Source organism: Numida meleagris, chromosome 10, assembly GCF_002078875.1.
Source record: "Numida meleagris isolate 19003 breed g44 Domestic line chromosome 10, NumMel1.0, whole genome shotgun sequence".
Classification (NCBI taxonomy): domain Eukaryota; kingdom Metazoa; phylum Chordata; class Aves; order Galliformes; family Numididae; genus Numida; species Numida meleagris.
Window position 1 is genome coordinate 13,673,897 of NC_034418.1, and position 22,569 is coordinate 13,696,465.

The following is a 22,569-nucleotide window of genomic DNA, read 5'->3' on the forward strand; positions in this document are numbered from 1 at the left end:
GTTCTGGTTTTGAAGAAATTTTCATGGAATCGAAACAATTCTACTTACAATAAATGGTTTGATTGTCAGCACGTAGTATGTTATATGTCTGTGTACTCATCTTTTACAGGTTCATCTAACATGGTTACTGGGGAGACAAAAAGCTTCTTCAGTTTTGCAAAATCTGTAAGTGTCCCAGCAATGTGATTCCACTCTGCTTTCCTCTAACTTCAGTCTTTTCTGAACAGTGTTGCTAAATAGAAATTTTATGGCTGTGTTGTGATCTGAAATGTTTTATTCTGATATGACAGCCATACAGGAATGGGATCTGTGTGCGCTGCATATTTAAATTGTTATCTATCAGACATACATCTGTAAAAACAAAGTTGGATAAGCAGTGTATAGTTTCCTTGTTTTGAGAATAGTCAAGAGCTGCTTGCAAAGGGTGGGAGATCCATTATTTCTAGTGCTGAGTCCTAAAGCTTGACACAAAAATGGGTTTTATTTCTGCATGTCAGTCATTAGCTACCTGCTCTTTTGCCTGTTAAATAAAATCCTTACCACTTCTCTTGGCTGTTATTTGAGAACTGACAGATGAGTCATGTAGCATATCTGCATAGATAGTTTTCTTTGTCAACTTCTTAGTACAATTTGTGAAGATTGTTTCTCTAACCTTGCTGCTGTTTTTTCCTTTCCAGTGGTGGCAGGTTGAGAAGGTGAATCCTATCAAGCTGTATGAGGAGAACAAAGTCATTGCTGGATTTTCTCTGTTGAATCTACTTTTCAAACAGAATCGAGGTGGCCTGGTCAAGGTTGTGATGGACAAACTCCTAAATCTATATAACAATAAGAAGATCAAGCCTGTGGTTGATTCATTATGGGCTTTGGAAGAGGTAGGAGCAAAAATTTATTTCCACCTGCTGAGTTTTTTTTTTTTTTAAGTATATGCATTTTTAGATGAAAAATTGGTTTTAAATCTGTATTCACACATTTCTTTAGTAAATATTTCTGGAGTTTCAAGTACTCTGTGCAACATTCTTCAAAATACTAATAAAATGTGGATTTTTCAATCTTAGAAAATTGTTGCTGATTCCTAAGTGTGTGAAACTTGTGACTAACTAGCGCAGCATGGAATGCAGATATTGTAATTGGAAACAAAATCTACTTTGAGGAGAAGATCAAATACATAACCTTTAGTTCTGGTTTGTGCTTGCAAACCTCAGAAGCTTGAAGCTTTTCGGGAGAGTACTGAACACCTATTACAGGAAGTAGAATCAGAATTCTCTTTAAATGTAAGTTAATCCTCTAGTGATTGATTATTTTTTTTCCTTCTAATTACTCAGTTCTCCTTAAAGAAATCTGAACAAACTGATCTGATCATAGCCTGGGTAGTGACAAACCCCTTGACCAAAGAAAACTTTCACCTGAAATGCTTATACTTAAAATGACAGTAAATGAACATAAATATTTTCAGAGGTAGGAGCAGACATGTAACATACAAAGAAATGCCATGATTGTAGCAGCACCGCCAGATTCAGTTTCATTTGTCTGTGAAGTGCATTGAGCCTGACACATTGTTAAGACATGTTATCACTTAAGAATGCAGAATGTGAGTGGTGGTTGTACAGTTTCTTTTCAGAAGGTGCTGTAACAAAATTCTCTCTGTGTCTTGGTACATTGGCTTGTATTATCTTGTATCCATGAGGAAACAGTAATCATCTGACATAACAAAATGCAGTATTAATAATGTATTACAGTTCCAAATGGGCTGTAGTTAGGGTTTGGAGGCCAACCCGTTGAAAATTCAGGTGGCACTAAAGAACCCGTGATGGATACAGGGTAAGATGGCTGGGCTGCGTTGGTACTCCATAGCCTTGGACTGTTCATGGATCAGGATGCATTGCAAAGTTCACTGGGGCTTCAAGGTGCCTGGGCCAGGTGTTAGGAGAAGAAGGTGCGTACTGCCTCAGGTCGTGCTAGTCAGGCACCTGTGAGCATCTTCATCCTATGTCTGCATCTGCTCCTAATGATCTGTTTGTTCCTCTCCAGCAAAAGGGAGAGGAACGATAAGTTCACCAGGAAGCCCTCATCTGTATCTTTCCTGAAGAATCTGTTACTGTTTTAGCCTTACCAGCCAGTGGCATGAGGAGTGGTATTCAGCTTGCCAAATGCACTAAAATGGCATTCTATTCAAGAGAAATTAGATGTTGTGGTTAAGAGCAGCTGGCTCAGAGCTCAGGCAAGACAGAATTGCTCTGTCCTTGTCTGAATGGGAGAGCACTTTGAGAGCAGTCTAAAGTAGAACTGGGTTCACATTTTGTTTTTTGATGTGGTTTCCCTTATTTGCTTAGTAAATAAGCTCACAAAGCATTCAAAAAATTTAAGTGGCACAGGGCTAGATAGGCATTCTGCAATTCCTTGTCCATATACTTTTCAAATTTTGGTAAGAAAAGGATCGTAAGAATAGTAACAGTGTCCTTGATCAAGATATTTCAGGCTAGAACACGAAAAATTACACATGGTGGGCTGATCTTAATAGCCAACATGATGAGAATTTGTTGGGAGACTCTTGTTTGATAACATTTCATCTAACATTTGGCAGTAACATGTACCATCCCTAGCATTAGATTGCAAAATGTGTAAATACATCTGTTAAAGAGTGTAGTCTAGAAACTAGAGCTCATTTATCACGCCTGCTCATTTTTCATGAGCTATCTGGCAATTTACAGAGGAAATTACTGGCTATATCTTCAGGGATACAACACTACCAGAGATGTCCTCAGTCAATTGCAAAGTATTTCTGAATTATTATTCATTCTGAGCATTATCGTTTTGGAATAAATTTTTGTGTATATAAAAATAACCTAGGTCATACTCTCAAAATAAAGTTAGTATGAATAAAAGCGTGTCGTAGATGAGGACTAAGAGGAACCAGGATTAGGAAAGGTTGGTGTATATTTTTGTTCTGAGAGGTTTCTTTTTTCTTTTTCTTTCTTTTTTTTTTTTTATTTAACCTCCATGGTTATAACATCTCTGGCCCTGCAGTCTGACATTTGGTTGCTTTTCCTTTCCTAATGAGTAAGCCTGATTTTATTGAAATGTCCACGTTCATTTGATTGTTCTTAGTTTTGTTCATTAGACAGTAACCAATATGACCACAATTTTTACCACTGCTGTTTCCTGAGGAAATATCCTGACCTTAGGAGCACTGAGAATAATTGTGTTTGAGTGAGAGTGGCAGACATGGACTTCCAGCACGGTGTTTGGAAAGGAATGATTTGAATAGTTTTCTGTGGCAGAATGTCACCCTCTTCAAAGGCTCATGGAAGAATCCACTTGTCTTCTGACTAGAAATTGACTCATAGAGTTGAGCTTGAATCCGTTAATTGACAGAAAAATGAACATGATTTAAGGACAAATCTCAGAGGAGCCTTAACCGTGGGACACCATTCCAAATGCTTAATATTAAATACCTAGTAGTGTCACCACATACAGAAAAGTTGTTATCTACATATGAAAGGCTTGTCTCCTTCATGCTTTATTAACTCTGCATCTGCATTTATTTTCACGTATTGTTTCTTTTTGCAAATATTAATACATAAATGAATTGGGTTTCATCCAAGAGCGTATCATAATACAAACATTTATCTTCTCAGTCCTTTGTCAGTTGCGGTGGCCAACGGTATATCAGTGCTGAAAAGCATCTTTGCAGTCTTAGAAGAGGATGAGTTATATCTGGAGGGTTTTTTTTCCTGCTTAGGGCAGGACCACTTGCTGCACAATAATTCCAGAATTGAGAGCTTTATGTCCTAGGCCTTGAGAAAACAGCCAGAGGGAGGTTTGCATCTGTTTTAGTCGGTCTCCATTAACTGTAAAAATGATTTCATTGCTGTAACATCCTGGTTTAGTGCCTTGAACAGAACTTTTCTTCATACTTTCTGTAGGAGTACTCAGTTTGAATTTCTAAGAATATACCAATTAGAAAACTGTAATTGCGATTAGTTTTCCATTTTAAAGTATTTTGGGTGTAAGTAATTCAGGGTATAGGGAAAGTTAGTAGATTCCCATGTCTCTATCATATTGTGGAGCAGATGAAGTGATGTCTAGTTGATTGCTGATTAATATTCAAGATAGTGTTCAAGAATTGTTATATAGACTTAACTTTATACTGTTCCTGTTGAACAATAAAGGTTTGCCTGTGTGTCAGGGAGCTCATTCTGATTAGGATATAATCTCTTCCAGTGTTCTGATTTGTCTTTTTGGGCCACATCCAAATGTAAGTCAGTGAAAGGACTCCTAGGTTCATTGGCTTTTGTTTAGGATGAGGATTACCGTCCCTTTTCAGTACAGTCTGCTTGAATAAATTTATCAGTTAACTGAAGAGAGACTGGGACAGAACTTGCTCTGGATGGAATTGGAAGTGACTTAATTTTCTTCAGTCAATTATTATTGGCACAAGGGAGTTCAGGTTCTAGACTACTGACTATTTGTATTGCTGCGTTATCATTTGGTGTTGGTTTAGGAAGGTTACTTTTTTAATCTCAAATTTATATCCAACAAGCCTAGTAAAGAAAATTATTTTATCAGTTAGGCCACTAGGGCCATTTTATGATGTTAATTCAAGAAAGATTTAACTAAGAAAAACAGTAACAAAATCCGCAGATATTTTCAAATGGAAGTCTAACTGAGGAATTATTCATCACGAGATGAACAAAATCATACAATAAATCAGCTGCTATGTAGAAGTCTTGCTGATCTGTAGCTATTTGTCAACATATCTGAAGTGACATAAAGGAGTGCACTGTTTGTGAAGCAGTGATGGCATCAAAGACCTGTACTGCTGTAGGGCCAGTAAGAATGATGAAAAGCCTGAAATCTGTGGAACAGAGTTATTACTTACTCATTAAAAAAAAAGTAAGAGGATAGTCTGATAGTATTACTAGATCAGGCTGGTACCTTGTATGTGAATTGGGCACTGAGTGTTACCCCATGTCATGAGTTTGTAGTGATAAAGTACTAATAATGTATTTACCAACTCCTTACTTAGCAAATAGTAGTGCAACAACAGTAGCTTAGATTCAGGATTGTACTTTGGCATGTGACTGTGATTGGAATCAGTGGAATCCAAGCACTAAATACATTTCAGAAGACTCTAATTGCTGTGCCTCATGGTCAGTGCATCAAATGTGCTTGAGTGGGAAGGCACATATTAATTTAATTTGTAATGATCACTGCGTCATCAGTCTCATTTTTCGTCCTGAATCATTATAGAGTGATTCTCTGACTACAGGAGATGCTGCAAGTCGAGCCAGCTGTAAATATTATTTTTTATATAAGTGGGATTCTTTTGTCTTGGAGCCAGAGCTTTTCTCTTTAGTAAATTCCTAAAGCAAAATCAAGCTGTATTTAAGAACCTAAACCTGAAAGGAAGGCAGTGCAACCGATCACCTCGTAGTATCATTACAAAATACCTGCTGATACCATATTTTCCTTTAAAAGAATCATTTTCTCATTTGTTTTAATTTTCACATACTTTTCCATGTTCTGCATTAGTTTTCAATGTTACACTGTTACAACTGCATTAGTTTTCTATGTTCAATGCAAAGAAAAACAGTAGAAACCTTTCCTCTAAGATCAGAGTCTTACCAAGTCGTAATCCCATGGTGAGAAGGAGGACAGAAGAACACTTTCCCTACATACTACGTTTTGGTGAGGGCAAAGCCATCACAGCATGTCTGTTTTTAGCACTGCCCAGTGGCTTCAAAGAATTCAGATACTGTAAATCTTTTTTTCACTGAATGCATCATTTAGCATCAATTTCAGTGCATGCTTTTAAATACCAGCGGTATTCTAGGAAAAAACTGTATAACCCATGATAGCAAAAGAGTGACACACCCGTGCCTTCCTCCAAGGCACAGACTTGAGTTTCATCAAAGACAAATCATGCCTTTCAATGATCTTAGCTTTAAGGCAAAAAGCCTTTCATGTATCAATACAGGAGGACATGGAGAAAACCAACACATTAATTATTTCTAACGTAGTAAGGGGATAATCTGGTAATATCAGATTAGGCTGGCACCTTGTTATTAGTGCTAAATGTCATCTTGTGCCCTTTTTTTCCTGCAGTGACACTATAATAGTGGCTTATGCAGCGGTTATTTTCCTTTTATCTGCTAGATGAAACCAAATTCCTCACCTGAAGAAATGACACCTTCTTTCCCTGCTCCTATTTGAAGTCAAATGTATCATTTAGGTCCTGCATTTATTCTTCAAAGTATACAAAGTAATCTAGAATATCATTATAAATATGGAAGTTCACTAACTGACAAAGTATCAACCCGCTATTAAATACACAAAAAAGGATAATTTTTTCATAAAGTGAAAACTCCCACAAACATATTGATGTTTCTTTTGCTGCAATTGCTTCTCTAACGTTAGAATGCGAATTCTGCTTGTTCTGATAGCACAAATATTTCCTTGACAGTACTTCAATTGCAGTTGTTCATGAACAGCTTTCCTGGTGTACAGGTAATAGCTCTGCTTATATGCTGTCCTGTGTTCTCCGTATGTGTGAGATTCTGTTCCCTTTGCCTGTATAAAGTAAACATCTGTAGCTCAAACTAAATGCTTTATCTGTACATCACCATTGTTTCTCTTGTACAAACAAGTCGCAGAATCCCATTGGAAAGAGCCTGGCCTCATCCATTTGCCTCCCGCCTCCCTTTAGATATTTATAAACACTGATCAGATTCCCTCTCAGTCTTCTTTTCCCCAGGCTGAACAGACCCAGGTCACTCAGCCTTTCCTCATTCAGGAGATGCTCCAGGCCCTTGATCATCCTTGCGGCCTTCCGCTGGACTCCTTCAGGAGATCCCTGTCTTTTTTGAACTAGGGAGCCCCAAACTGGACACAATGTTCTAAATGCAGCAACAAATTTAAAACAAGCTTCCAGCACATATCAAAGATTACAGAAATTCAAGGAGTTATGTGGTACTGATGTAGTAGGTTTCAAAGTATAAATGTGTGAAAAGCGAACTGAGAAGAAAAGCTTGAGTAATTCAGGGTGGCTTGCTTCTGTGTTCATGACTGAATTATACTCAATTAATTATATTTTAAAATTCGGGAAGAGTAAGGGAAAGCTATTTCACTTAAATTTTACTTCATTAACATTGTATGTAATGAACACAAGTTCTAAATTTATGGAAATAGAGCCATGAGTAAGGTGATTTTTAATAAAGACTTTGCAAATAATTTTTTTCCCAAGATACTTAAGTAAATATTAATTAAAACTCCAAATAATTTCAGTGCAATATGCTTAGGGATGTAAACTGTACCTTTGAGGAAAAAATATACCTTAAAAGTACTGAGGATTAAGTAGGCACTGCAGTTTTTTCATCTAAAACATGGTGCCTACCTGATTATGGAGTCCTTGGTGCTTTTACATGAATAATTAAGTTCCTACCAAATACCTATATAATTTAATTTACTTTTCTTCCCCATGCAATGCTGTGTAACAGGAGTTTTTATTACTTCCTAATTCCTTCTGCCCTTCCTAGCTGTATCACTACGTGCTGACATAACCCAGCACTTTCTTTGGTTTCGCACACTGTTGATAGCAATGTAACATGACCGTGATTTAGTTATAAGCAGGAGATAGAAGAAACAAGATAGGATGTAAAGATGGGTCCAAAGGAACACCTCAGATACATGATATTAGCTATGATTACCACAAAATAGGGTTGGACAGTATCTTAATGTTTTGGAATGAAGTAGCAGACATGAAAATGTATTTTGGCAATATTTCTGATGAACATTGATTCTGTATTCAAATATTGTTGTTACAGAGGTTGGAACCTGACTAGTGTGAGACTGAAACTCTTTCAATTAACATAAACACTGCCCGCAGCTACGGTACTTTTCTAATCTACTTGGTAAGCACTCTGCTAAGAATTAATTAAGTATGGAGGTACACAGGCAGAAAATGCTTTTCGAGAAGGCATGAGACACTGGAAATTGGAAGTGCAGCGGTGAGTCATAGTACGTGTTTTTGGGTCAGGACAGATTGCCATTTTTGTTTGCCCTTGTGTGCCACGGAGATAATAGCTTTCCCTTACTGCGGGTCAGAAAACATCTAGACTCAGTTCCTGATGGATAATGTGAGGCAGTAAAAAAAAAAAAACAGTGAAGGAAATAACATAGAAAGCATTAATAGATTCTGCTGAGGAAAATGTGCACTATTAAACTAGTCACATGCTTCCACTTAATTAAATTAGCAACAGGAGATTGTATGTGTGTTAAACTAGTGTGTCACTTCTTGGAAGAAACAAACCTGTTAAGTGGAGCAAGCTGCTGATTGATTATTGTGAAGAAGCAGTATTTTAGGAGAGTAGTCTGCTTACTGAAGTACATTAGCTGGCTTTTAAGTAATAAATTGGCACCCCTTCCCTGTGTATTAAACTGACATGATGATATGGTACGCTTGCAAAGAAGTAGTGAGACCTAGCTAAGGAGAGCTTTACCAAAGCACAGTGGATATATTTAGATATCAAGGACAGAACTGTGAGAGATAAGAGGATGTTTCTTCTCTATTTATCTTGGATGTTTGACTCAAACATGTTTGTTTATAATTCATTTTTACTGTTCATGCCATAGAATTTAAGCCATTCTCAAGAGTTAAAAAAGCAGAGTTTCATTGAGGTTTTTTTCCTGTTTGAAAACATGTATGGAATTTTTGTTTTATGAAGAAGTAGAGAAGGTACTTGTTTTACACCCTTGATCCTAATATGCTGCAATCCCTTCCTTTTTATTTCTACCTAATAATGCTAATAATGACAATGAAAAATCTGCCTGTCTTCTTCTGGTCTTACATAAAGGTTGATTGCGTATCATACATTACATTCACCAACAGAAATAATTCTAAAAGGAATCTCAGGAAGTTTCCTCTGTCTCCTCTCAGTAGTGTTGTAGTACCAACACAGCGAGTGTTTTCTGTTATTCAGAGAAATATGTATTGGATGCCGTGAATGAGAAACTAAAAAGCAGGTACCAAAGGGAAAATGTTAGAAACTAAGCTTTCAAAGGCCCATTCAGACACTATTTTACTCTCATGCTATGCACTATTAGTGGTCTTAGCCATGGAGCCATGAATCAAACGTAGGATTTTTATCTGTGTCAAAAAATTCCACTCTTGCTTATTTGTTAATTAGTTCAGAAGGAAAGCTCTCAGTTGAACTGGCATGGACTGCTAGTGTGAGAAATCCAGCTTTTCTCCCAGAGTATCAGGTTTGCGTTGGGTTTATTAGTGATTGTTTTCATCCTTCCAGAAACTTTATCATCTCTGTTGTCCCAGGTGCTGAGGATTGTCATAAAACTGAGATGGAAATACTGAAGGTGATACCTGGCGATATTTGGTGAGGTTGAGAGAGCTGAGAGATGTCATCTCTATATGTGGAGCACAAATAATTCAGTCTTCTCTTGCCTTTGAAGCCTTCCCATTTTCAGACTAGGAAGAGAATCCCCGACGATTTCAGATGAGGTTTTGGCCTCTGATTTGCAGAAGATCAGACTAGATGTTTGGTGTTTCGGTGTTGTTCTTTGTCCGTGGCTTTTGGGTTTTTTTTTCTTGGTAGGGGAAGGTTCTGGCTAAAACTGAGGAGTCTAATACTTCATTAACCAAATAGTGCCTGCAAAGCTACCCAAGGAGTTATTAAAAAGACTCAAAAGGGAGTGGGAGATGAGAATAAGGACAATACCTCCCTATATTTAGATGGTCCATTTTTCCTGAAAGATGCTACATTGGCAGCATTGGTCCCTGTGGCCATTTTCCATGACTGATAGTGAGCAGAGAGATTTAATAGAGCAGAAGAGAATGAAATGATTTGTGAGACTGCAAAATTACCATGGTGATAGACGTTAGTAGGTAATATGCTTTCAGCATTACTTCTCTGTATTTTGCTTTTCTGAGTGCAGTAGGGAACTTTCACTGGAAACAAGTTTACTTTTCTGGTTCACATAATTTTACCCTGAGTAAAATGCAATGATTGTATCCAAAATAACATTTTAAGTTGGTGCATAACAATCATTAATCAAGATGAATGTTCTCACCTAATGAAAATGGCTTATAAATTCTTCTCAATCATTTTAAACATAAATGAGTTTTAAAAGCAGAATTACTCCTATGCTTAAAGACATCTCTTAGAGTAATACAATCCAATTTTAATGTCATAATTAAGAGTTTTAATTGGTATTACAGTTTTTTAATGATATTATTGCTCATTACAGATAATGATATAAATTAACACCAAGGCAGCAAAGCGAATGTATTGTTGATACTGAGAGTCCTATATATACAGGCTGCTATGAGTGATTAACACAAAGGTATTTTGTAGGGAAGATCTATGTATTATGATCACTGACTCAAGTAAAATGGGCAGCATAATTTAGGGTCTTCAGCTGAGCAGCTGACTCTCAGCTGTTCTGTCTTCATTCAGTATGCTGGTTTGAGTATCAAAGTTCAATTTTTGAATGTGGTATTACAGTGCATGCATTTGGGAATGGAGAGTATATCTGTTTAAAAAAAAAAAGGCAGCTTCAAATCTTTGTTCATACACATTTGGTTTAACATAGTAAAGTTCATGTACAAGTGAATTCCATCCCATCACAAAAAAAAGCCGCCACACCAATCTTGGGAATAACTTACATTTTACTCTATTATATGTTACGGTTACATCCTGCATAAGTATCTTGAAGATCTTAAACTTTCTTGAGGAGAATGGGTATAACCTTTCAGTCCTTTAGCAGAATTAAGCAGATGCTAGTTGATTGGGTTTGTTTGTTTGTTTTTCATTCAGTGTGTGTTTTTGAAGTACTTGCCTGTTTCCTTGAACTGTAGCTCATATACACATCATTTGAATTTTTGGTGCATCAACATCTAATTGAATTAGATTAGAAGCTGTCTCAGCTGAGTGAATGGCATTCTGTTACACGAACACTTCTGCTTTAGCTTCCTTGCTATGAATTACATAGCAATTTGATTTCAATCAATATAATACTAAGCCGAATAAGTATTCAGGCATGGCCATTAAAACTGTAAACTAAATCAATCATGTTGGTACAGGGTTAAAAATCTTTAACAAAGTCTCAGAATGAACATTTTTAACTATGCCATAAAAAATAGTAACTAATAAAGCAAATAGGACTGAAAAAACATATTGTAAAACCCATCTGGTAAACAACAAAATAAACTCAAATACATTTCATCTTACCTAGATGAATGACTTCAATCTTACTGTTAACTGATCTAGCTCAAGCTGAGGATAAGCATGAATCACACTGTCTAACATTACAACTGTATAAGGATTTAATATATCTGTGGTTTTGGGTTTTGCTTAAGTAGAATTGTAATGAAGGTATAGAGCAGCACCCAATGGTCAGATCTGGCTTAGATTGCTTCTTGAATAATGGAAGAATAGGACTGTGACTTATGAGTAATTAGATTTGCAATCCTCATGGTACTACTTCATGAAACCAGAAAATCTAAACAAGAAAACAAAGAAGAAATATTTTTTCATTTGGATCTTTAAAGTCCATTGGTATTTACCTCGCTGAGATTCAAGAATCTGCGTAATTGACTTACTGTCTGGGGAGGGAGTTTATTGGAGAGCATCCGTTGTTGTGAAAGAACAATTTTGTGTTTTTTGACACAAAATGAATGTGCTCTTGTAATCTGATCCTGGTTGGTGGGTTTGTGTATGGAGCTTCCCAGACTTTGGAAATGATAGCGTCAAGTCATTTTAATGATTACATCTCTATTGTCTAGAAGACTAAACGTCTGCTCTATTTTGTAACCAGTAAGTTTAGTTTCCAAGTTTGGGAGTATCTCATACTGCAGTTCTGGAATAGAGAATAATTCGTTCTCCATGCTAGTAATAAAGGAAGACTCAGGCTCTGGATAAGCTGACAGAGGCTGTACAGAAGTTTTAAAATTTGTTTTGTTTGTTTGTTTGCAATCCCATATAGTGACATTAAGCTCAACGTTGTCTGAAGAATACATCATAGAACGTCTTTGGGAGTAGTCTTTGGTCAGTTTCCTCCCTTGAAATAGTTAGAAAACATAATTAAAAGTTACAGTGGCAGAAGAGATGTTGGTCACAGGTTTTGTGCCTGTCTCCCAAAAAGAACCATCTCTACCGTTGGAGAAGAAGCACATGTTTTCACGGGGCAGTATCTTACCACAACATTCAAGAAGCAGGAGAAAGCAAGGTATGGTCAACAGCCCTAATTACTGCAAGGCAAAGAAGTGACATTCCTAAGTGTTGCTTAAATAGAGTTCTGCAGTGAAGAATTTAGTATTTGTCATTTCAGTTATCATCTGGCATAACTGTATGCAGGTACAAAAGTGATAGAATTAGCGTTGGTTCTTGATAAGCACACATTCAAGAATCACCTAATATGGTGCAAGCTGATTTTTTTTTTTTTAACCCCATGAGGCAACACTTGTCCATTTGCCCAGAGGCAGTTAAGGCATGCATTGACTTGGAGCACCTTGCAGCTGGTTTGCTTTTAGAGGCAATTAGGAATATGGTGAGAAAGATTCTTCTGTCTCTAAAAAGTGTTCTGCAAATGTCTAGACAGTCCGTGTGAAACACTGTGATTCTGGAAGAATTTCAGACTTGGAGTTCTCATATAGCTGTGAAACAATACAGTTCCAGAAAGGCTGTCTCTAATCTTTCACTTGTGTGTGAAGAGAGATCTCTGCTTGCCAGCTTCCCGCAGAGAAGCAAGCAGACAGGATTGCTGCTGCAAGGCTGTGCTGAGGAAACCAACAACATTGACCTTCTGCAGTCTAGGCATTATAATTAGAAAGACAACAATGCACAAAGCAGTGTGCTTGTAATTAAGGGTGCGTTTTTTGGGAGTGGAGGAGGGGGAGTTTAATGACTCTCTTAACTATTAGAGTCTGCTTATGGGAGAGAGAACAAATGAGACATAGTTGTGGGTTGGTGCAGTTTTTTTCCAAATATTTTTTCAAAGAGATCACAAGGCAACATGGTTGAGGCAAGAGTTTAAGAACTTATGTCATGGAGTTTGGTAATCGATAATAACATAAAATATCTGTTTTTAATTGTAAGGTGATAAATGTCATAAACTATTTCCTGCTATAAATTGTGAAAACATTGTGATGAAATGCACCAAACTGAACTTCATATATGAATTCCACTTACACAAGAGACTGCTACATCTTAACCAGATACAAAGGGCTTGTTTCTTTTGCCTGCAGCTGCCAAAACTCCTTTGCAGCCAGAGGACTTTTCTGCAACGTAAGAATTCCTGCTGCTCCACAGCAAACCAAACTCTCACTGGAGTGGAATCTGAACCACTTCACTGTTGAATATCCCCAAATCAGGAGTGCTTGGGGCATCCTTGTGTGAACAGTTGGCTGCAGCTTAGTGTAAAATGTGTTATTGCTCAGAATAAAGGAAGGTACCATAAAGGTGACCACTTCTAAGAACCTGTATGTGGACTCTGGTGTGCTAGTAAAATCCAGGGCCATGCTACCTTAATTTCTACCAGCAATCACAACAACTCAGGCAGCTGGGAGTCAGTGGCTCACAGATATATAGCGGCAACCAGAAGTGTGGTGTGGGAGGGAGAGATCAGTGGGTTTGAGGAATTCTTTATCACAATAGTTCTGTCTCTTCCACACAACGCTGTGCTCACTTTCAGACTGGTTAATCTCACTCTAAAGTTGATATGATTGTATTTTGCTGTTGACTAGACAGATGGCTGCAGAAGACCTGCTTTCAGGAGTTCTGGCTTTACTGCTACTCTAAAAGATATTCTAGCATTGGATTCTAAAAGCTTCTTACTGATTCACAGGATGTGGCCGTTCTTCTAGTGTGTGTTCTGGGGATTTTTTTTTTTTTCCGCCAAATCTCTACCCTTCAGAAAACACTCTTGACTTTGAAAGTAATAAGGTAATTTTTACAGTATTAATTGCTGTTGCAAAGGATTTCCTTTTTCTTCAAGCTTATGCTAATATCAAGTGATAATGAGAGAAGCTACACTGTGCTAGTTCAAATCAATATTTGCTCGCCTTCTCATTCTGCAGACTTTTCTAAGGTAATATAATAAAGTTGTTCTTTCTGTAGTACTTCTCTTACAACCAAAATGCTGGCCTTTAACTGTTGAGGAATTCCTGTGTTGGTGGATCCAACTTCAAAGTCTTTTTTTCTGTGTTTACTGTATAGGAAAACTCCCACCAGATTTATAATCTAGGCCAATTTTGGTAGTTCTAAATATTTAATTTGATGTTGGTTCTTTCTTTATTCTGCCTTGTTCCTGTTGACTTCATAAGTAAAAGCTAGCATTATTTGGTTCAGTTATTCTGTAATTGCAAGGCTTTAAATCTCCTTTTCTTTGAGCTTCATCAAGGCAAAAACAAATACTCATTGATGTCAGCAGGAGCTTGTAGGAATAAGGCAAGAGTGAACAGTACAGTTGTGCAGCTGTAGTTCTTCATCTAAAAAAAACAAATAATGCAACAGATCTCTTTGGTAGCCAAGAGAGGACTCGAGTCAGAATTTGCCTTTAGCATCAGTTTTTATTCCTTTGACATTTTTCTCATCTTGGGTCTGGTTTTAATCTTGCTGCCATGGCAACATACAGTGAGGGAAAAAGGTATTCCAGCGAAAAGGTCTCTCCTTGCTGTCGGGCAGAGGGAGGGAGTGGATGCCGAAGCTGTTCTTTGCAGCTGTGAATAGCAACGGAGGAATGAAAGGGATTTTAAAATGACCTTCTATTTGCATGTGTACAGGAAAATACATTGGTGCAAAAGTTCAGTGTAACAGCAAAAAACAGGTGAGTCAGATTCAAATCATTTCTTGTTTCAGATGGGTACTAGCAAGATGATGTGATGTATTAGCTTCACTGCAAGGAAACAGACTCCATAACCCAAGTTATCTTCCTTCTATGTCTAAAAATTCTCTAATCAGATCAAAAGAATTGCTGACTATACTAATTTCTTAACACTTCAGCAATTAATTTTGATTGTATCTCAGTCTTCCCCATGCTTTTTTCCCTGTAGCTGTTGGGTCCCAGGCACCCTAAGATCGATGTGTCTTCTTGCATATGGTCGGTCCTTGATTTCTGAGTTAGGAACTGCCTATTCAAAATCCTGTAAATACCACACTTTTTTTTTTTTTGTCATAGCAGCTGAGTACTGGAAGCACTTCTGTGCTAGCTGTTTGCTACATGGTACAAGCAGAATATTCCTATTACAAATACAGTTTGTTCCCATTGAAGTGTGCTGTGGTCAATCCTCACTCCCGAACAAAACAATCCCTACCAGCAAAGGGATGTTTTTGTCCGGAATATCTGTGTCTATTGTCAGTAATCACGCCCAAACAGCTCTTTTACAAAAGCTTATGTAGAAGACTTAGCCTGAGAAAGAAACACATTGCAAACTCGCTGAAAAATAAAGCTCGAAAGAAGTTGATACATTGCCTAGTGAAATACTATTTCACTAAATCACGTTGCATAAACATGGGAGAGACATGTCAGTATTAGTGAGGAGGAGGAAATATGCCAGCAAAACAACAGGACTGAATTTTGACAGAAGTCACTTTGAGGAGCAGGCGGACGCAGTCCGTAGTGTGGGGAGCCCAGTGGCTGCTCACCGTGTGTGCATAACAAGAGGGCTGCATCCCGGGAGCCAGTGTTCTGTCCCTGATCTTAGCGCAAGCCATGTTAACAGGGCTGTTGCAAATGCAGCCTAAAAGGGAGATGTACTTTTGCTCTCTACATCCCATATCCTAGCACTGGCAAAATCTACATGAGGAAGTATACCAATTTGCTCAGAGCTGCCAGCAAGCTTGGGAGCTGTTGTCCTTGGTTCCTTGAGCTTCCTCCCTTCCACAGACCAAAGCCAAACAAACATAACCCAGAAGACAGAAACTACATAGGATTTTTCTTTGTATGGACTGCTGTGTTCAGTGTGGAAGTCCATATATGCCAATGACAGGAAAGCAAATTCTTCTGGTCTGAGAGGAGCATCTGCGATTATAATGCAGCTCACAGTTGATATTGAAGACAGCATAGCTTTTAATGGACCACAGCAGTGTGTCTGATAATAAAAATCGTGTTGCCTTATGGCATTTATGAAAGCTGTAGTATTAAAAGCTTTGCTTATGGGGTATCTCAGCTAGAATAGTCTGCAGCATGCATCTTTTTATTCATTACTGCATACAAATGATGCCTAAATAAATATTATTGTTATTAATGTTAGTAATTCTAATGGAGATAGCTCTGGGCTCGTGGAAATAGTGGCTGTTATGAACAGCAACAAAGCAGAGCCAGTCCTAAAATGAAAAACAGCCAAGTTCTTAATTCAGATGGTTCTAGCATAAATCTGAGGAAGATTTGGATCATTACCTGTGACACTTGGGTTGCCAAAGTAACCTTGACTAGCCAGCTGATGTTTGCACACCGCATGACGCAGTCACCATGGAGATCCTGTCCATGTGATTTTGCAGACATGATGCAGTTGCAGGCTCTGCTGACACACGACAGTGAGATGGAGAGGAATTAATTATTGGTAAGGAATGCTTTTGCCAGCAGCAATCCTTTCTGTCAGAGAATGAGCCTGCACAGACGTACTGCAGAAGCTAAATTTCTTATTGTTCTAGCTGTTCGTAGGAGAGCAGGATGAGAGTCATATGAGGAAGCTCTCTTGGCTTTCACAAAGAAGATTCCGAATTCTCCTGTTGGGAAGTTCATGCTCTCCTGAGATTGGAGAAATTGTCAGAAAATACTGTTCCATGCAAACAGTGTGTTTGAAAGATAGCGGCCATTTACAGAATGCATGTTCAAGTAATGGAAGCCCATTGATCACTGGTAATATTCCTTTACCAGCTGAGACTTGTGTCCTCCCAACAGCTGCTGCTCTTGTCCCCATTGCAACTTAGTGATGTCAGGAAAACTATGCCAGTGGAACAGGGAGTGAAATTTGTTCCCCCGCACAAAATATTTCAAATTTTCCTCAAATAGAAGCTGCCGTTTCCTTTGTGTGCTTTCCTTTCCAGCGTCTACCAAAGCTCACAGTAGCACTCCAAAGTAGATTTTGGACTTATTTTGCAGAGCAGTACGAAATGAAAGGCCATGCTGAATGTTAGAAAGATCCCATGAGTTAACCTAAATTTTTTATCTTTTCTCAGATGTACAACCCCTTGTGAACAAAGGCTTGTCATTTTAAGTTGTAGCATGTCTGTATGTTCAGACAATTATCTAAAACCTTTCACTACTCCTGCGTTTCTTTTATTTAGCTATTATTTATTACTGCTATTTATTTTGCTTTTGGAAAACATTTTGTTCCATGGTTTTAATTGTGTATGAAACTGGTTGTGCAATGACAGATGGTTATAAGGTGCTGTTACTGTTTCTGTGTACTACAGCTGTGCTCAGCAGATTTGGCTATGATCAGGTGGGGATTCTGTTGACATGAGACACAGACCCCTAGGAAGGTCAGTGCCTCCTAAAACTGTCTAAGAGCATCACGTGGTGTGAGCCAGCAAGTGAGGGAGGGGGCACAGGGTAACACAGGACTGCAGCAGCTGTGAGCTGTTTCATCAGCTGTTTACTGCCTCCTGTGTGCCCACCAAAAGAGACTTAGGAAGAATTTGAGGGTTGCAGTGACATTGCCATTTGGGGGTTTACTGTTCAGCATCATGAAGACAGCAGCTTTGGAGATGTCTTTGTTGGACTATGCCCTATGTGTAAGTGCAGTACAGAAACAATTACGTGGACGCTTAAGATAATAGGTTTCAGTGGAGGAGGGGATGTTAGAGAGCTGGAGGGAAACAGCCTTAATGTGACATGCCAGAAGGCTTGGACATTTTCAGTGTAAACCAAGGACAGAAGGTGATTCTTTGAGATGATTTGTGGAAATAAATAGCAATAGTGAACCAAAAGGTGTGGAAATATTAAGAGAAAAAAATACAAATGTAGGTCATAAACTGAATTGATGCTGTGTTCTGCTGTGCCAATCTGGAAGTGGGGACTGCTTACGTTATTTGGGTGCTGATCTCCTTCACAGCAGGTGATGATACAGGGGATAGAACAATTGGTGAGTGTGATAGATTATCACTATCACTGGAGATGCCCAAGAAAAGAAAGTGCCACTGTCTGATAACCGTGCTTTGGGTAAGAGTGAAGGGTTATGGACAAAGCCTGCAAACAAGAAACTGTGACCCTGTCAGTTTGAGCAATAAACTGCACTCAACCTCATGCAGGTAAAAGAATATCCTTTTTTCTATGGCACTGATGTATTTCAGTTGCAAATTTTGTTCTCCTAAAGTAAATGCATAACTTCATAAATTTTATCAAAATTTTTATTGATGTTACTGAACTGAACAGCATTGCATATGATGATAAAACCATCATGTTTTAATGACCCACTAAGAAATTTGTCCATGGCATTTATTGTTTCTGGCCACTAAACGCCTGTATTATGAATGTGAGACTAAAGTCCCCAGTGTGTTATACTGGCATAGCAAACAGTATAGTGCTCAACTTTGCAGTCTCCCTTATTTTACTCCTGGGACTGGTTCCTTTTAAGAGCCAAATACAGAAATGGATCATAAATAGAACATTCTCTGACCAGCAACGTGAAGGCATTTCTGCCTTTCCTCTCCTACCAAGGTCTGCTGGCGGTAATTGTTGCTCTTCTCAGTGTGATACACAGTATAGTAGGACAGAAATGGCTGCTATACAAGAGAATTCTGAGATCCTAGCCATAACATCCCCTCAGAAAAATATACCTGAATAGGCTTTCTCACAGCAGGCTGTCTTTGCTGCCTTTGTCATTTTCTATCCTGTGTTTGTATCAGGACTTCTCTGAAGAATTATGTTTGGGTATGGGTAGCACAACATCTCTTTAAATGTACAAGTGTGTGTTAATAGATGAAATTTGTGAAGAGATGTTAAAGCTGCTTGATTGCCTGTAATGCTAGCACAGTGCAGTGGTTCTGTATGTTGCCAATTAAGCTCTGTCATTACCTTTCTGCTTGGGTCCAGCAAAGCGTAAGGAGCAGGAGTGCTCACAGAGCTTGGGGAACATGCAGCACTTGGGGAGTTATGATGGAAGATAAGAGTTTTGAATGTTTTTCACAGGGCCTAGTAAGCATGACCTGTTATTACACAGATCTTAATTTCCAGATTTATTGTCACTGCTGAATCAGGATATTTAATAACATATCCACAACTGTGCCACTTGTAAGGCTGAAAGGCATGGGAGAAACACACTTGCTCAAAATTGTTTCTTCAATTATAGAAGGATATTCCCTAAAGCAAATAAAAATTGTTTCCAGCTGAATTAGAAAATTCCTTTTCCTGTGTTTATTATCATTTTCCATTAGACTGAAAAGATATGGAAAGCTATTTATGCTGTAGAGAATGTTTAAAAATACAATACATCAAACCAAAAGAATATTGATGCAAAACCATGAATTGTGTTGGAGGGAAAAGGCAAACTTGGGATTCCTTTTATTTCTCCTTTGTCATTATTAATTGTTTTCTTCTCTTGCTGCCTAGGAGAGTTTATGTTGGATTCATGGGACTGCATGGCTTTTCTTTCTTTTCAGAAACAGGTTTGACAAATTTCCTTAGACGAATAATGTGGAAATTTGAAAGCATTTTCCCATTGTCCACTAATGTGTAAAAACAGTTCCGAATCCAGTGCAGAACTTTATTATACGTATCATGTGAATGTTATGCCTCTTAAGGCTCAAATCTGTAATTCAGCGTTAGTTTAGACACAAAGACTGTAAGGAGTGAATTATACTGAAAGGACAATAGAAAATTTGTCCTTTATTCCAACAGAAACTCTCTAAATTAGGAAGTGCGCCCTTGCACTGTTTCCAGTCCAAATCTTATGCTGATGATACTGCACAGGAAGAAACTAAATTTACTTGTCCATGTAGAAAAAGTATGATTCCTTTACTTTGATTTGAGATGACAGATACAAATAGTAACAACTGGTGAAAAGTAATTTAGGGACTTGAAGATGAGGGAAGCCCTCTTGATCCTTCCTACAGGAAGAGATATCTCTTTTGAATCAAACTAAATTTAGCACTTAAAAGTTCACATGAAAAAGCAAATGCTTTTGGAGTCTACATAGAACAATAAGCTGTAACCATGCTTGTTTAGTTTATAATACTCTCTTCTCTACAGTGGAAGAGGAAATAGTTTTAATATTCAGGTGCATTGGGAAGCAAGCAGTTGCAGTCTTGGTTGAGTAGGTGAACTGGTAGCAGCCATAAATGAGTAATTCTTCTGTTGTAAAAGTTTATAAAATAGCTCATGGTATCAAACTTCTGTACTTTTTATGTATTTTAATGGTTCCATCTGGATCCCATAGCCACGATTATTGTTAGAAATTGTATTGTTGCGTTTTCCTATGCCTGCAGTTTGCATTTGCAAACTACTTATGAGTGTACTGGAAACCACTTTCTCCAGAGTCCTAAAGTTGATACTGTGCTTTGTGAAAAATGCAGGGAAAGCACATTTTCTCAGATTTGCCTTGTGAACTGTGATATGGTACAGATTAAAATCAATGTTGCATGCTTTGCTTTTTACGTGATGTTCTGGTAATAAATTTCAAAGGTGGGTAAATGTGTTTGCTGATTTCTCCAATTTTGTCTCATCTGTGTGAGTATTTATGCTGTGCTATAGACTCCTAAAAGCTTGATTTGGCTGATAAGATTTATAAAATAATATAGCTGCTAATGCTGCTACTTTGGAGTCATTGTTGGATATTCTTAAAGGAATACTGCCCATATTGCAGAAGAAGTGTTGTAGGTTACTTAGGTAGTTAGGTATTGTTTAAGTAAAAGTCACTGTGGTTTTTGGTTGATACTTAGAGATCGACCTTCTATCCAGTGGAATTCATACAACAGTTTTCCAAGGTTAATTTACAATTATGTTCAAGTATTTTTTTTCTTATTCGCTTTTTTCATCGTTGCAATTTTTCTTTTGTTCCATCAGATTTTTTAAAATGTCTGGTATTTACTAATTGAGTGAACCACTTGGTGAGATTAAAGTTGTAATATTGAGTTCACTGCAGCCAGCTTTCAGAATAAGGCTGACAGATGGTAAAGACATTTTGTGCCCAGTATCCATTAAATTTAATTGAAACTTGAAAGCTGTATTTGTTTAGTGTCTTCAAAAATCTTGTACCACCTTCTGTATTGGACATTCATTAATGATCTTGGGTGCATGAACCTCAATTCAAGCTTTTAATATATTGTGGGACCCATATGTTCCCAGGTCAGCATTTTTTTTTCTAGCTTCTTTGCCATTATTCTTAAAATAGTCAATAAAACTATGTCGCAGATGGCAGATCCTATTAACATAAAACTCCTTCTTGACTCAATGTATCCTGTTATGCCAGCAAAAAATAGTGTGAAAAGGCTATAGAAAAACCTTTCTGTGGACTTTATTTTCAGTTTTCTGATGTTCTCCACCATGATAGTGAGGAATTCTTGACATCTTCCATTTTCCTGCGTGCTTCTTGTTGGATACTCAGTGTAACACACGTGCAATTTCAGTTCATCAACACTGAGCCTCCGTGACTTGTAAAACTTCGCATGAAAATAAGCTCTTCTCCAGAGCACTCATAAGAAGTTTTTGTTCCTTTCTTGTATGTGCTAATTGCTGCCTGTTATTAAATGTCTAGTGGTACTGGTAATACACTATTCATTAAAAGAAATAATAAAAAATGTGGAGAAAGATAAAGGAAAAAAATACTCACTCATGCAATTTGAGCCAACGTGATCTATCACAGCCACTGCCTGGTTATGGCATTCTCCCAGTCGGAAGGCAAAAGATACTAATTAACCATCGTAGGTCAATTAGAAAAATATTTCACGTTTTCAATGAAAGTAAAATTTCTTCACAAATATTTTGCAAAGAGAAAAAGAAATTAATCTAGTGAACAACCTGTCAAGATTAATTCGCTGTTTCTCTGTGCACCTTAGCTTTTGTATTGCAATACCATTGTATAGGTATTCCACTACTCAGAAACTATTATTAAGATTTGCATCCCATTTTGGCAAACACAAGACAAAAATCAAACCTTAAAAAAGCACTTAAAGGTGTTTAACCATGTTCATTCTCTTGAAAGCAGCAGTTTGAATGGCATTGCTCTTAGCCCTCACACATACTGCCGATTTTGAAGAAAGGCATTCAAGCTTTTCTATAAATGTGTGCCTGTAAATTATCAACAGCTTATCTTTCTTTCAGGTGAAGGAGGCCATGCAGAGAATCCATGACCGAGGTAACATAGGAAAACTAATTCTGGATGTGGAGAAAGCACCCACTCCCCTGGTGAGTGCAAAGCACTACACACATGGCGTACAGTCTCACAAGGTAAAGCGTGGTAGTAACATTTGGAGAAATGTCCCTTACAGTTTTCTTGTATACCATTTTCTTCTAAACCTATAGCACCTAAATAGAACCCATAATTAAAATTTATATTTTTAACCCAAAAAATATTGGGTTATATAAAAAATGCAGTTGTAACTCCTACATTCCCAA

The 22,569-nt window shown here is 37.7% G+C and overlaps 1 protein-coding gene across 2 annotated transcripts in view; it reads left to right on the forward strand.

Annotated features, from left to right (window-relative positions):
- Window positions 1–22,569, forward strand: part of VAT1L (vesicle amine transport 1 like) — a 49,106-nt gene that overhangs the window by 22,788 nt on the left and 3,749 nt on the right. Inside the window, exons 6-8 of one of the 2 annotated variants that reach the window (XM_021408677.1) lie at window positions 110–165; window positions 678–872; window positions 22,276–22,401. In XM_021408677.1, coding sequence (XP_021264352.1) covers window positions 110–165; window positions 678–872; window positions 22,276–22,401 — 377 coding nt within the window. The remainder of the gene's footprint in view (window positions 1–109; window positions 166–677; window positions 873–22,275; window positions 22,402–22,569) is intronic. The other variant, XM_021408678.1, reaches the window with a different exon arrangement.